The 15,666-nt window shown below is 36.7% G+C and overlaps 1 protein-coding gene across 4 annotated transcripts in view; it reads left to right on the top strand.

Moving 5' to 3' along the window:
• Nucleotides 1-15,666, top strand: part of npnta (nephronectin a) — a 60,438-nt gene extending 44,772 nt beyond the window's left edge. For all 4 annotated transcript variants that reach the window (XM_016679276.1, XM_007567283.2, XM_007567284.2 and 1 more), the window contains 5 exons: nt 515-901; nt 7,914-8,003; nt 9,042-9,140; nt 10,836-11,095; nt 12,242-15,666. In XM_016679276.1, the coding sequence (XP_016534762.1) occupies nt 515-901; nt 7,914-8,003; nt 9,042-9,140; nt 10,836-11,095; nt 12,242-12,352 (947 nt within the window). In that variant the 3' untranslated portion in view covers nt 12,353-15,666. The remainder of the gene's footprint in view (nt 1-514; nt 902-7,913; nt 8,004-9,041; nt 9,141-10,835; nt 11,096-12,241) is intronic.

Here is a 15,666-nt window from a genome sequence, read left to right on the forward strand (position 1 = left end):
TTCATCTATGCTCTGTTTGAACAGCTTTTAAACAGCTGCATATATTGTAATGGTGACTCAAATTAGTAATGCAAGCTTCTCTAAGTTCTTTGTGTCAATAAATTACATTTTAATGTTACTTCTCTGATTTGGAAATAATTAACAGATGGACTGTGATTCAGTATATTTAAAATTTTTTGCATTTTTGACAAAAATGTGATGTAATTAGGCTTTTGAAAATTAATCTTGGAAGCAATTGACTTTTGTTTTTCTATGAATATGCTCATGTGTTTACCTGAGAGTTGACTCTCCTCTGCAACTGCAAACTTCTGTGTCAGCCAGACATGAGCGAACCGGGTTGTTTCAGTCTGCTTATATTTAGTTAACAGATATCACTGAGAAGTTTCAGAGGGTGAAATAAAGCTCTCACTGCAAAAGCCAGGCTAATCACTCCAGTTAGTCTGCAATTCTGTGCCTCATTAACTCCTAAGTGCTCATCTTTCAGCCCTCCATCTGCATTCTCTTATCATTGCAGCCATTCCAAAGGTGATTATTGACCCCCCGAGACCAGGCAAACTGCCTCCCAATCATCACAACCACATCCCAGACTTGGATCACAAAAGGATTACCACAGTCCTCCCACCAATGACTCCAAAGAAAACCTTCCCCGTCGTTCCAAAATCACCACTCACAACTACAACCGAAGCCCCGCCGGCCCCCAGGCCGATCACCCCACTTCCACGCAAACCAGCAGTTCCCACTCGAAAGCCCTTCATCCCTACTCGAAAGCCATCAATACCCACACGCAAACCCTTCGTCCCTCCGAGGGTTGTGGTTCCCACAGGAAAACCGCCATTCGTAACTCCTCTACCAGACAACACCATTCAGAGGGAGGTGACCAAACAAAGAGGAGATGTGCACAGTAAGAACCAACATCTCATTTTATTTTGACAATTACATGAGCACTGATAATCGTTATCAGCATATGAGGCCGCCTTTTGGTGCAGAGTGGGACCATCTACGGTTTATTTATTTATTTCTGAGATCAGCTATTGTGTCTTTGACAAATAACTAAACCAGTGACGCTGAACGCAACAGAAAAGCTGCAGGCTATTAAACAAAAGCAATGAGGTAAAACACTCGATAAAACAAAGGGACACTCCAGAGCTGCTTAGATTACCGACACACAACCTTGTATGTGACACATACCACCTGCTAAACGTTAGGCTGCACTTATCTGTGTATTTGAATGTGAAGTTCTATTACAAATAGCTACCAATGAGCTTTTTTTCCTCAAAGGACCAGCAGATTTTTTTAAGCTGTTTTTTTTTTTTGTTGTTGTTTTTTTTGGGTCATTATGCTTTTTTTTGTTCTTGAGGTGAACTACATAATTTGCAGACAGTTTGAATAGAACACAAACTCTCCTATACTAACCATAGAAAGAAATCTCAGGCATGACATTTACTTATAAAACTAAGCTTCCTTGCTTTGTAAAACATATCTAAGATGAAAACATATCTATGACGATGGTGGTGATGGTACAGTTGTTTGCTTAAATATTTTTTCTATCAATCAATTCAAAGCAGTCTTTATCTTTATGCTGCCAAATTGCATCAATGTGAGAAGATTTTCAATTATTTCATTTGACTGGTACTTTTAGGACATTTGGGACGTTGATATGGCCCAAAATGTAAATGAGTTTAACACCCATGGTCTAACTCCTTAAAAGCAAATTGTGTGACAAATCAAGTTTTATCATTGTTTATTATGTGCGAAGTCTAAAGAAATAAACCGAATCAAAGGTTATATATATATCAACTTCATCAACATAAAGGTGTTGATGAGTTTGATTGATCATTTCTTAGTGGAAGAAGAGGCAATGAACACTTTCAAAAGCAGTGATTACAGGGTGTTTGTAAAGGTTTCACCTTTTCCTACAGATGCTCCATAATTTATTTTATACTCCGTAATCTACACATAATGTTTAATATTTTATGAATATCTTTATTTGACAAAAATATTTTAGGATGTCATACAAAGAGAAATATTACTCACTACTATTTTTTCTGTTTTCGTAGGACCAGCTTCCATTGTTTGTAATTTGTAATCAGTCTTCCTAATTGCACAGTTCAGGAAACATTTTCATCTTAAAATGATGTTATTTCTGGCTTACCTATGTGCCACATTGTGGGTACAGCACAACATGATTCATTGAGACTTATTTCATTAAAAGTACATTGACCTTCTTCATTTTTACTCGACATTTGTAATTAAAATAATTTATCTAAGTAGTTTTAAATGACACAGAAAGAGGTTGAAATCAAATCTTACTCTAAAAATGTCTTCGCCTTTCAAATGTTTAAGTAGATGCGAATTGCGTTGTTTTAGAATGGGTCCTGCTATAAAGTTCTCCAAAAACATAAATTAAGTAAAAGTATTCATCCTCCCTAGCATATTAATGAAAAACAGCCATTGAAAGTCACGTTTGCCACACAGAGTACACAGAAAACATGTACAAAAACGGTGATCTGATCAAATGTGACCACAATTTAACTTTCTGTCTTAAATGTCCAACTCTAAGCATGGTGGAAAAGTAACACTGCACTTCACCCTGTAAACAACACCCGCTCCTGTAAAAAGAACAAAAGGTTATTCGACAGTGTTGTTCTCAGGGTACTGAATCCAAATACACTGCACAGTTTTCAGATTTTCATGATTCAAATATTTTGGAAACTGCACCAGTTTCCACATTCCACAGTCATGCAATATATCAAGTTGATTTTATCGTCTAACATCGGAATAAAATACATTGATGTTTGTGTTAGAAAAGGTAAAAAGAAAAAAAGTTCAAAGGGTTCAGCAGTGGTTTTGACAGTTACTGTCTAAACATAAATAAACTCCCAAGTTTTAGTGAAATTTAGACCAAAGCTCTTATTTAGACAAACAATGAACTAACACATTTTCTTTCTTTAGGTATCACTGCCAGTTGCAATTATTGAGAAATGATTGTGTTGTCATGAGCCGTTAATGTTGCACAAAAATAAGACATCTAAGGCATGCGACCTTCTTGAAGGACTGTACATATGCATCTTATAGGGACGGTATTATGTATTTTCCACGCACATAGTGCCATTTTCTATATATATTATTACATATGTTATAAATGGTTTCTGATGAACTTCATCCAGATGTTCCACCCTTCTTCCTGTGAATCGCCTGTCCTTATGACCCAGGGTTGCTCAACGGTCCTCCTACATCAGTTGCCTGCACAACTTTTTCTTTTAAAAGTTTTAAGTTATTCAACAATCTGTTTCCAAATAAGGCATTGATCATCGCTGCTCTCCTGTTCGTTTCGTTCCTGTTTTATGACGCTCTTTCTAAAAACTACGATTTCTTATGATTAGATAGAAAAAGGAAGTAGAATTAAAGCAACGTTTCCAGGAGACAAAAACAACACACACAACCAGATTGATTTTATTGAAGTTTGAGTCTATTGTTGGGTCAAGTTGTTACTTATTTGATTAATTTCGAAGGTATCTTCATTTATTGTTACTGTTAAACTAAAATCTCTCGCATGGGGAAGTGGGATGATCTCGGGTTTTCTTGACAACACATATAACAAAATAATTTGAATAAACCATGATAAAATAATGGATTAACTCAACGTTTCTCGCTTATATAAAGAGTAGTTTGCTTAAAACCCAGATGTTACACCGGTTTTCTGCTGAGATGAAACAGTTCAATACAAAAAAAAGGGATTAGACACTCTGGTTGCCATTCGTCTTGCCAGATGGCACCTCATAATTAGAAAACCGAATAGGGAAAGAAGATTGCATTAGCACCTGTCCGCACAGCTTGAGGAAGACATCAAGTCTAATAGTTTTCACCCCAGCAGAGTAATTCAAGAAAGCAGAGCTTCCTGTAGATGATATGATGAATAGAAAATGGGAAGGGAGGGGACATAGCACAGAGTAATTATTCAAATAATTCATCAGAAATCAGAAATGAAACGAGTGCCTCTCTTTGTGCAAGTCAACAAGTGTTTTCAGGAGAACAGGATGCGCAAATGCACTTGTGTACGCTGAATGATGAATGAGAGTGTTTTTATTTGGACGTGTGCCGTCAACATCTCCATATTAGTGATTTTTGAGATATACTAAGTCACAAAACAATACATAAATTCATGTTTCTGTCCTATTTTCCATGAAAAATGTTTTATACGCAGCTGATGTTTCGACTGCCAAATTTTACTGATGGTTTGATATTTTTGGGGTTTCATGCGACACCATTCCCCTTACAAACATGGTACGTCCAGCTGGTCACAAAGAGTTTCAATACTGGCCTCATCTGACAAGATTATCGTCTCCCAGTATTTTTAAGGCTTTTTCAAATGTCCTGCAGCAAACTTTAAAGAAACTCCATCATAGTTTTTTTTAGCAGTGTGCCAGGAGCCTGCTTAGAGGTGGTTAAGTGCATTAATTGGTGTTCTCTTTAAAACCACTGTTCTTGTTCATCCCAGGTTTTTCAGCCAATGTTCCTTGGCTTTTGGACGACTCCTCTGATTATTTTTTGACTCTTCTGTCAGAAATTCCACAAGTAACTTCTGGACGTGACTGGTTTTTGGTATTCTCTTCATTTCTGGATTATGGTTCCCACATTCGTAAATGTACAGCCACATGACAGGCTGCTTCTCGTGTGATGCCTAAAGACAAACCTCTTCTTAGGCCATCAGTTAGGACTAAACCAGCTGATGTTGTTTTGTACAGGATATACTGCATGATTACTTTAAAAATACATTTTACACAGATTTTGCCTGATTTCTTGATTCTTTATGCCCTGTTGTGGATTATTCTCTTGTGTTTAATATGTTCCTGTCTTGCACTTCATTTTAATTACACATAATTTAAGAACTTATTTGGTTTTATTGCTTGGTTTGTTACCATCATCTAGTGTGACTTTCATGTCAAAAGCCCAATGTCTTGTAAATAACCCAGTAAGAAATAATATTTTCCCTCGAGAAAATAGTCAACATATTCAATCCTTTCTTTTATCTCTGTACATTCTATATTTTATGACAGGTTTTTCGTTGAAAAATGTATTTACTTTTCTCCTTTTTTCTTATCCCTTGTTCCTTTTTTATTTTTATTTTCCCACTGCAGTTTCTATATGCACAGACACATGATTAGCATCAAAGCTCTCAACCAAAATGCAAACAAGTAAATTTCCCAAATGTGCCTTTTTTTGAAAGTGCAAAACCCCCCACAGGATAAGAAATCCTCAGTCCTGTGTGACAATTAAAACCCTTTTAACACTCTCTGTGTTCTGAAAAAAAAGAAAAGGAAATAAGTCCCCTCCATTTGACTAAAAGCAACTGATTATTTAAGCTCCATAAAAACAGTCTTTTAGGGATGCAAGCTTTAATTAAAGTTGACTATTTTGCATCTGTTCAGCTGAAAATCTTTGGTCTGCATTTAGAAAAAGCAAATGGGATCCTAACATCAAATCCCTTTTCAAAAGTTTGGACTCTGTGGAAAGATGAAAACAGTCAAACATAAAATAAACCAGCGTTTTATAGCACCAATGCCGTTTTATTTATCTAAACAAATTTTATTTAAGCACAATTTATGCAAGTCCTACACAATGACATTAAAGTAAACCAAAAACGTATACAACATGAACCTCTACATGCAAATATACGTGGCTGCATAGTCCCACAGAATGGGGTGAGAGTACTGTCGATGCACGGTCAGCCCATTTCCTGATCTGAGACGTTGGTGAAGCCTTGCAAAATCTGTCCTGTAACAAACAGGAAGTCAGTGAAGTGCTTTCTCACTTGTATGTTGTGCCATCTGCAACCAACATAAGGGTCGGTTTATTTTGACTAAATTTAAGGAATTGCAAATAGTTCAATACGTTTGAATATTTTTTTCTAACTGGAGAGATTTGGTCTCTGAGATATGCAACTTTAAGGTTTTAAACAGCCATGCCCTGCCTAATTTAACAGAGCTTCTTCACTGCTACAGTCCCTCTTGGTCACACAGGCCTGAATCTTGGTCCTTCCCACTTGTAAGCAGAAGCTTAGAGGAAAAATATCCAAACAAACCTTTGCATTTTAAGTTATCAATTACTTGTGATTAGCAAAGTGTTTTAATCAGATTTTCTTTCTCAAAAAAATCAAAAAGAAATACTGTAGGAGAGAATATAATGCAATTTTCTCGTCCGATCTCTTCAGTGTGCTTTACATCCACTCTGTGTACAAGATTAGAAAAGGGTGCTTTATCTTGACACTGAAACCTAGACACACACACACACACAGGCACACACAGACAGAGATAGAACGGGATGCCGAGGATTGCTGGAGAGCCTGGTGTATGCATGACCTCTCCCACTCTCAGATTTCTTCGGTTGACCGACTTGTGCACTCTGCCAGGTGGTCATGAACCTACAAGACGACAGACTGATTCAGGGAACATGCTCAAGAATTTGAAGGATTAGTTCAATATTACACAATCAATTCATAGATGACTTTTGATCATTTGATATTCTTAACATTTAGATTTTAAATTCTCTCAAATTTATACATTTTTCCTATCTATAAAAAAAAAAACTTCTGTCTTGCTGCAGAAGACCAAAAGATGGTTGACCTTTCATAACAGCTTAGCCTCGTGCAGTTTGACCTTAGTGGGGAAAGATGGAGGCTACGTTGTCCCTGTGTGTCGTAGAAAAACAACATAACACAAAAGACACAACCTGACTTTCACCATGAGAGCTATGGGAGTGAAAGAAGGAGTAATGGTGAAAGAACGGAGTCAACATTCTGACCATGATTCCCAGAGAGAAGATCTTTTACAGGCTTCTTTTACCGAACTGAACTCCCTGCAGACGAGCAAATCCGCCTCATCTCAATCTGCTTCACCTTAGAAGAGCTCATAACAGAGGTGTTTCTGAAAACCTGCCTTCTCGCTCTCTCTGTTATCAAGGTGGAGAAAGACTTTTTCCCCTGATCACGGCTAACTGAGAGGAGGTCATGTCTCATTTTGCAGGAATCATGACCACATGAGATTTACTCCATTCAATTGAATTCATCTTTATTTATAAAGCACCTTCAACCACAAATGAAACTCAAAGCACTGAACAAGCAAAACCTTGAGATAAAGCAGACAGCAGGAAAGAAAACAAAACATTCTTTCTTTATCAAGCCTTAGTAGCAATTTTAAGATAAAGGGTTTATAAAAAAGACTAATTCCCAAAGCAAGGAAATGCAAAATAATAATATAAATCGATTAAAGTTAAGAACAGTAAATAAAAGGCACATAAAACAAGCCAAAATGTAAGCTGAAGACATTTTTTATGAAGTATGCATTACTAATGAGGAAATAAATACCATGATAGGCTTACAGCTTCTTTGAAAAGTAAATAAATAAATAGAATAAAATGCTTGGAGTTCCAGTGTTCCTTACCAAAAAGAAGGAAGCTAATTCCAGAGTAAAGGAGCCTGGAAACTAAAAGTCTCCTACTCTTGCTTTGACTTTTCCAGGGTTGACAAGAAAGCCTGCATCTGGGGGATAAAGTGCTCTTGTAGGATAGTAGGCAATGGGTAAAAATAGGCTGTTGAGGACTTCGTCTGCAGTCAGAAGTGTCCTTCACTCAGTTTTGATTTTCATAGAAAGCCAGACGAGTGATGATGAAATGAGACGCGTGGCTCCGTGTAACATCTCCTGTAAGAACTCCAGCCATAGCAGTCTGCATCACCTGAAGAATTTTGAAGAAGCTACTTTGCCACCTGTTGTTTTTCAACTTTGACATTGATTTTTCCCTGTAAAGTACTTTTATGTGTAACGTAGCAAAGTCATACAACATCTCCAAGCAGAGCACATTGAATCAATATAATACCTTTGTTAATCCTTTATCTAAACCCATGCCTCTTTCCTCAGTCCCTAGGAACAACGGTCACAACACTGTTCTGGACACAGACTTTGACATTGAGCTCGGCAATACAGCAGATGAAGCCAAGGATGACCCAGGTAAGCATGACATGTATGACAAACCACATAGGGTTCAGAAAATGGCAAATGCGAGCTTTGGGACAAAGTGTAACTGAAACAAACTCCTGGAGTTTTTCTTGCCAAGGTGAAGTTAATATAGGGACCAGGTGTGTTTTAATAGGAGGTGACACCTGGCATCTGGACGTGTCGCTTAAGCGATGGCTCACTGCCGACGAGACACTGCCAAAATGTTCTGCTTCTCACACTCTGCTCGTCTCGCTGCTTCGGTGATGAATTGATTGGGAGCACATTAGTTTTCTGCTCCAGGCCTCTGCATCAAGCAAGACTCGATGCACAATTGTGCCCAATATCATTAGTGAGCTTATGTGAAGTCATGTGAGCTTGATGTGATTTATTAATACCAAGGGAAAAATATGGATTAAATGGTCTGAGGATTCGGTTTGGTGTTGCTTTGGATTCATAGTATTTTACCATCTTTCTCCTCACTTCCTATTCTTTTATAGATAGTTTATTCTTTGATCCACATTTTTTCAGTCATATCAAAATTAATATGTAGATCTTGTGAAAGCTGTGAATATTAAATTGTTTAAACCTATTTTTACATTAAAAAATGAAGATTTTTCTTTTTACAGCCAAGTGACATTTCAGATTAGAATATTACATGAGACCAATAAAAAATATATTTTTACTCATAGATATGAGCTTGATGACTCGAAAGTATAATGCATGCTGAAAATGTATTTTCAGAAGGAGCCTTCGATATCAGAAATGAGCCTAATCAGAACACATATTTTAATTTATTAAGTATGACTGTATTCCCTTCCATCTGATCTGGATTTAGATAACACATAATTTTGGCTCACTTGTGAATCTTTGCTCTAGAATTCCTTTATTTAATGAATTTCAGTTTGAGATAGAGAGGTTTTTTTTTGTTTTTTTTCTTTTTCTGAAGGCATCACTTAATTTTCACCACACCAGAGGTTCGGCTTTCTTTCCTGTTGATGTCGAAGGCACACGGCATGAAATCAGACATTTACAATCGGTTCTGTTTCTCAGACTCGGGGTATTTGAGCTGCTCCTTTGATGACGGTCTTTGCGGTTGGATCAGCGACAAAGACGGAGACCTGCACTGGGAGACGACGCCTGATCCAACAGGTAATTGAAGAGTGGAGTCAATCCTATAAAGTTCCCCTACTTAAGGACTAATGTTTGTTTATAATTTGTTTATACATGGATTTTAGAAAGGCTTGGCATGCATGCACATGAGCGTATTGAAAGGAAAATCTGTTTAGTCCTGCTTAATTACAGGTCAAGATGAGAATGACTTAAGGGAAGTCATTTGTCCTCTGAAGATTAGTGCTTTGCTCCACAAAGAAATTTAGATGATAATTGGATTGCATGGTCTATCACTGACGCCTTAGGCTTTATCAAATATAAATATAAAATTAGACAAGGAAAGACATGGTAAATTATGTTGAGAGGACACAAGTCTAAAGAGCACATTATCTCTTCTAGGTTTCTCTTAAGTATCTACATCTTGTTTGTCCAGTTAGTTAAAGAAGCTAGCTGGGTGTTTTCACCAAATTATATATCACTAGATAAGTGCTGACCTTAAGTAAATAAGATGCAACATTTCAGTGAGTATCAGCTTGTTTACTGATGTAGAATTAAAATACTTCAGGGCCATTTCCCTTGTTTACACAATGTCTCTACTATAAATGCTATTTTCTTGATGTTGTCATGCATGAAGGAGTATTTTTTTTTTATCTGCCTCCTTCCTTTTGACCCCCACAGGCAAACATCACTCTCAGATGAATAGTTTTGACTTTGATGGAACTTATAACTTATGCAGAAATCCTCAACAGATACTTACTACAACTTCAGAAATTAACAATAGCCGTAAAGTGGCTCTGCCAGAGAAGCGAAAATACACATACATCAGCATTTATCAGCTTTAAGCCAGAAGCACTTTAAATTTAAATTGCTCTGATGCATACATTAATAAAATGAATCTCTAATTGGCCTGGCAACGGAATAGTTCAGTTTCAGATCAAAGTGTGAAATTATTTTGTGGAGTTTTTGTTTGCAAAAACAGCAAAACTCAAAAGATAAAGAGTATTCTGAACAATTCAAAGGTAATTGTTAAATGAAAAGCAAAAAGTTGTGCGATAGTCCAAGTTGAAGAACTTAACACCCACAGTACAGAGAAATATACATATATTTTTTACATTGAGTTGCTTAAATCAGGCATGACTTTATGATTTTTCTAAATTATGCAGACTGTCTGACTCAACATACAGCTAAGAGACCATAAGAAATTCTCATCTTGCTTCTGCAGATTTTTAACCGTTTTCATGTGTGACTATTTGCTTCAGTGATTTAGGTCATGGCATGTTTCCTGCTTTTTGATTTTACTCTTTGATTATTCATCCTGTAACGTATTTCTTTACCTCAGACAGAAGAACTAAAGCAGATATCAGGAGTTGAACTTTTGCTGGGGACTCCCAATACCAATACATATTTAGTTAATATATGTAATAAAGTATAGAGTATAGTCTTATTTTATTACCATAGGACCTTCATTTTTATCCAGCTTCAGTAGCTCTTTTAATAGCTGACACTACATACTTGTATTGCAACCTCAATAAATACTTTTAGATTTAGAAACATTTGTTTAATTACATCTTTTTCTCTTTGTACAATTAAACCCACATTATACTAAAGCGCAATTTCTAAATTATGACATGCACAGTGTGTTAGATCCAATTAAACATGACCATTTCCCATTGCACACGGCCATTTATGGCAGTTGGCGTTTATTTATTTACGTCATTCTTTTGCTCGCCACAGGTGGATGGTATCTCACGATCCCTGAAACGGGAAACAAGAGGACGGGACGAGGGGCCCGGCTAGTACTTCCTCTCACCCCGCCATGGAATGACGGCAATTTGTGCCTGTCATTCCGGCACAAGCTGGCAGGCCACCATGTGGGAATGCTTCAAGTGTTTGTGAAAAAGGGAAAGCAGTACAGTCCTGCAGTGTGGGGCCGAACGGGGGGCAATGGCTGGCGGCACACCCAGATCACTTTATGGGGTACTGGCCTGGAAAGTGTAAGTAAAATTATACAAATTCCCCGCTCGATAATCTAGTTTGGAAGAGAAATCATCATTCTTTTTACATCTGTTCTTCTAAATTGTGTTTGAGAAATATGTTTTTAGAAATATATATGGAAAAAAACATGAAAAAAATAAAGTGACAACATGGCAAGCGGGAACCAAACTGTAAGTTACGTAAGAATGGTGTAGGAATGGTTTCGCCAAAATCAAAGAAGGTGGGAACAGCAACAACTTTTCCAATCAGAATCACACAGGTGACTTCAAGGATGTCTTCTTTTTCTTTAGGATATGTTCCAAAATGTGTCCTAAGCAAGTCCAGGTGCTCTCTGATTGGTCAGAATTGACGTAACAAAATGTTCAAAAGCATAGTAAGAACAAAGTGTTCAGCCTCTTCAGCAATGTGTCCAGTAAGGCGGAGAGAGTCAGGAAAGATGTTGGGTGAAAGCAGTAATTTGGGGACATAACGGAGCAGCGCTTTGTCCAGGGATTGAAAAACAATTTGTGGATAGCAGTGAATAACTGCTTTTAACCAACAATTTTTTTTTTTAAATAACCATGAATTTGCGTCAGCAGTCTGGAAGAGATTTTAATTTCTGCTTTGGCTCTCGTCAGCATTGTGTTTTAAAAAGACACTATTTAGTAGGTAAGATGAATGATGTTCTCTTCAGATTCCTTAGCAATCTTTACCCTCCGTTGGTTGGCAGAATCTGGGGGGAGTAATAAGAATGCATCCACGAGTCTATTCTGTGCTGCCCAGGAATGAGCGACCATAGGTTTGGCATATTCACGTTTGAGAGGAAAACTGTTTTCTTCTTAAAACGACTGGTAGTCACACCCATCACCAAAGTCTGTTCTCACAACGTTCTGGAAAGACCTTTTTCTGAAGGCTCATTTTGGGTTAGAAACGCGTTTTAAATTGGTCGACTGCCTTAAAATGATCAGTTGGACTGATTGGGATTTATGCTGCACATTTTAAAGATTAATACTTTTTTCATGGCTCTATAATAGGATAAAATGTGCCCTTTAAATTTAGCATATGACATTATAGGTACTGTAAAAGCTTTAATGACCTCTTTTATCAATAATCAGAGCATGATGACCTTTTCATCGTAGAAATACCTGTTTCCTGCTGTTCAACAGGTTATCTTGAAAGGGGAACGTGGGAGAGGCAGAAGTGGGGAGATGGCTGTGGATGATATTACCTTGAGGAAAGGCTCCTGCACAGAGGAGCACAATCTAAGGAGACTCTGACTGAAAGAACGGTGAAGGGCAGACAAAAAGGACAACGAGAGGAAAAACCATCCTAAAGAGAAGAGACTCTGCTGTGACGACACCTCCTTATTCTGCTCTGATCCTTACTTTGTCCTTCTCATCCCCCAGCCCTACTGTGAGTGGTATCAAAAAATTATGCACACAGTTTAGTGTTACAGGAGGTTTTTCCCTATTCATCTCTCCGTGAACAAGAAGAACTTAGTCAAATCTCGCGGGGATATTTTTGGCAGCACTCTCCGGTCGTCTCACCCCACAATTTCAGTTCTCTGAACTGTGCATGTCCTGATGTATTATGGAAATGTATTGCATCTCATATTGGCTCTGGCAGGCTCCAGCCACACCAGGAAGATTCATTTGTTTTTTCTAAAGAGAAATCTGTTCCTTTGCTTTGCATTTTTGTTTTATCCAAATATTGTAAACACAGTCGATATGTTTTGATTCACTTGCTTGTGAAACACACAACCAGAAATGCAGTTCCTGTTTTTGATAGAGAACAATATTAGAGTTGGTGCTGGGTTTGTTTTTAGAAGAAGTTCAATTTGCCAAAATTGGATTTTAAAATTGGATTTTTCTAAATGGATGTAGCTCCAGAGTTAACATCGAAGGTCACAGTGCCAAACTTCAATACAACAAAGCTGTAAATTTCCGCCAAAACAATTTCAGAATTTCTTAGATTAATTTACATATTTACTTGGATAAAGACTTTGAAATGTCTTCACTTTGCAAAAGAAATTACATTCTATGTGATTGATGCCGAAATTTAAACATTAAAACTAAAGTCAGAAATTTGTTAGATTTTTTTATTTTTTTTATCAGAAATATCTCAGAAGTTTTCTGAGATTATAAAGTCAAGAGCTGCACATCTGGACAATTTAAGCGGTAGATCTGGGTTCTTTTCCTGCATCAGAATGACATCTCCCAGATTCAGACCTGATGCAGCCATGTTGTCGCTTTCCCCCCCCCTCATTGTCTGAGATGTGCATTTTGAATAATATCTGAAGTGTTTATGTCAGGTCTACACTCAGGAGATGTCTTTCTGAAAGAGGAAAAGAGCCCAGATCTACCCACACTGTGCTTCTCCTAAATTTACCACTTAAGCCTCAGATGACTCCCTTCACTTCTTGTCACAGATGTCTGACTTTATAATGTCAGTAAAGTTCTCTGTCTTCTGTTGCTTTCAAATTTCTGGCTTTATATTATCAGAAAATATCTTTGCTTTGTTGTTGGAAATTTGTGCCCATTTTATGAAGAAGTGTTCCCTTTGTCTTGCAATTTAAAACCTAAAGTTTTTTTCTTGTAAATTTGTGAAATTGATCTTAAGATTTCAGATTTTGGTGAAAATTTACTTCTCTGCGGATAATTATTATTTTTCTTTTATCTACAGTACTACATAATATTTGAATGCATAACTGAGGTGTCAAATATTTATATAAGTGATCAGTTATAGAAATGGGATTAACATATTAATTATAGTGTAATTAATGCAAATAAATGCATATTTAAGGATATTTAACTCAATATTTTTTTCAGTACATTAAATGTGGAAATAATTCAAATTTTTACTCACCTTATGCTAAAAAGGATAGACATGTTTCAACATTTATGTATTTGTTTTAAAGGTGTGTTTTGCAACACATGACGAATTGACTGTAACTCATTAAAGTCAGAGAGCAGAGCTAACGCTGCTGTACAAACAGGGATTAATATACAGTTTGGATGTTGTGCCTATTACGTGTGATGATGGGCAGCAGCACAATAAATATTAAATAATAAATAGATAATGGAGTATGAAATAGGACATGATTTTCACACATTAATTAAAGTGTTAATTATCTCTACATTTAATTATAATGTATATTCTTTAAATGGTAATACATAGTTTTTTTTTTCTTTCACGTATTTATTGCGGTTTCCTAAAAACTGTCACATATAAAAGTATTTCACAAATTGTTTATTTATTGATTAGAAGCCCTTCTGGTCCTTTACCAATTGGAAACAAGTAAGTTAAAGGGACAGTTCAGTTTTTATTAAATATTTTCACCTAAAAATATTTTTTGTAGTTCAGGTGAATGATCTGTTGCAGGCACTTTGCATTGCTTTTGGATCACTTAGTTGTGTGTGATGTTTTAAAAGAGTTGTGCTCTTGGTACTAGGTGTGGAGAGTCTTCAATGTAAAAAAACAAAACAAAAACTGACTGATGCAAAATCAGTAACAATGAACAAAGAACCACTGTTAAAAAAATCCAATCCAATAGTTGGTGAAAAAAATCCACCTTTATTTGAGTTTACTGAGTTCTGAGTTGCTCTCTGACTCCAATAAGTTCTCCAAACTGAGGTCTCTGTGTTGTATCCTGCAAGTGAGATACTGATTGTCCACAAGTGCTCATATGGACCAACCCCCCATTTAAACAAAACACTAAAAAACACCCAACTTTTATGAAATGTTTTTGAGAATACTGTTTCATGTGTAGTTTCAAGGTTACAAAACATCTACAGCACCTACTGACATGACAAGTGCAGTCAGGTGGCTTTTCGGTTCTCATTGTTTTCTTGGAGAAATACATGATTTCATGGTTGTTGTGAACATTAAACATATAATACCTGGAATGCACCGCACTGTTCTGTAAAATGTTTTGTCTGCCATTAGAAATAGTTTTACAATTGAGTGATTTTGAAAGCAGACCTTATGGTTCTTCTTCTACAGTTTACCCCCGGAAAATCTTGCTCTACCACTTCAGCCTCCTCTATCACCATTGAATAAACATGGAAAATCTCACTCCCCTGTATGCGATTGTGGGCTAAATATTCATGCCCTGTAAGAACAAGCTCAGTATTCTTAAAAAAAAAAAAAGCTTGTGAATATTCCTGGTTTTTGACATAACTTGTTATGGTAGATACTTCTGCATATCTTGGAAGAACACCAGGCTTCCTCTTTTTCTTTTTTCTTTTTGCAAACTGATTCTCTTGTTCAGCACCATCCCCATCCCTACTTTTGTCTGACGCCCCCTGCAGACCAACTACCTGAAGTGTTTAAAAAAAAAAAGAAGGGGCAAAGGATTTTGAGCACTCACAGTTGAACATTTTCTTTGCATTGTGCTTTGTTATATGAAATGTATTTGTTACTGACATTGACTGATGAGCAGAATGGCATATTTGTAAATGTATTCATGTGTACATAGTCTGCACAATGCCATATGCTGGTGTGATTTATATGTTATGTAAATTCATATATGAATGTTGATTGGACTTGGTTGGTATTTCAGTATTTAATTAAAGACCCGGTGGAAGCCTTA

The sequence above is a fragment of the Poecilia formosa genome, unplaced genomic scaffold (assembly GCF_000485575.1).
Source record: "Poecilia formosa unplaced genomic scaffold, Poecilia_formosa-5.1.2 Scaffold206, whole genome shotgun sequence".
NCBI lineage: Eukaryota > Metazoa > Chordata > Actinopteri > Cyprinodontiformes > Poeciliidae > Poecilia > Poecilia formosa.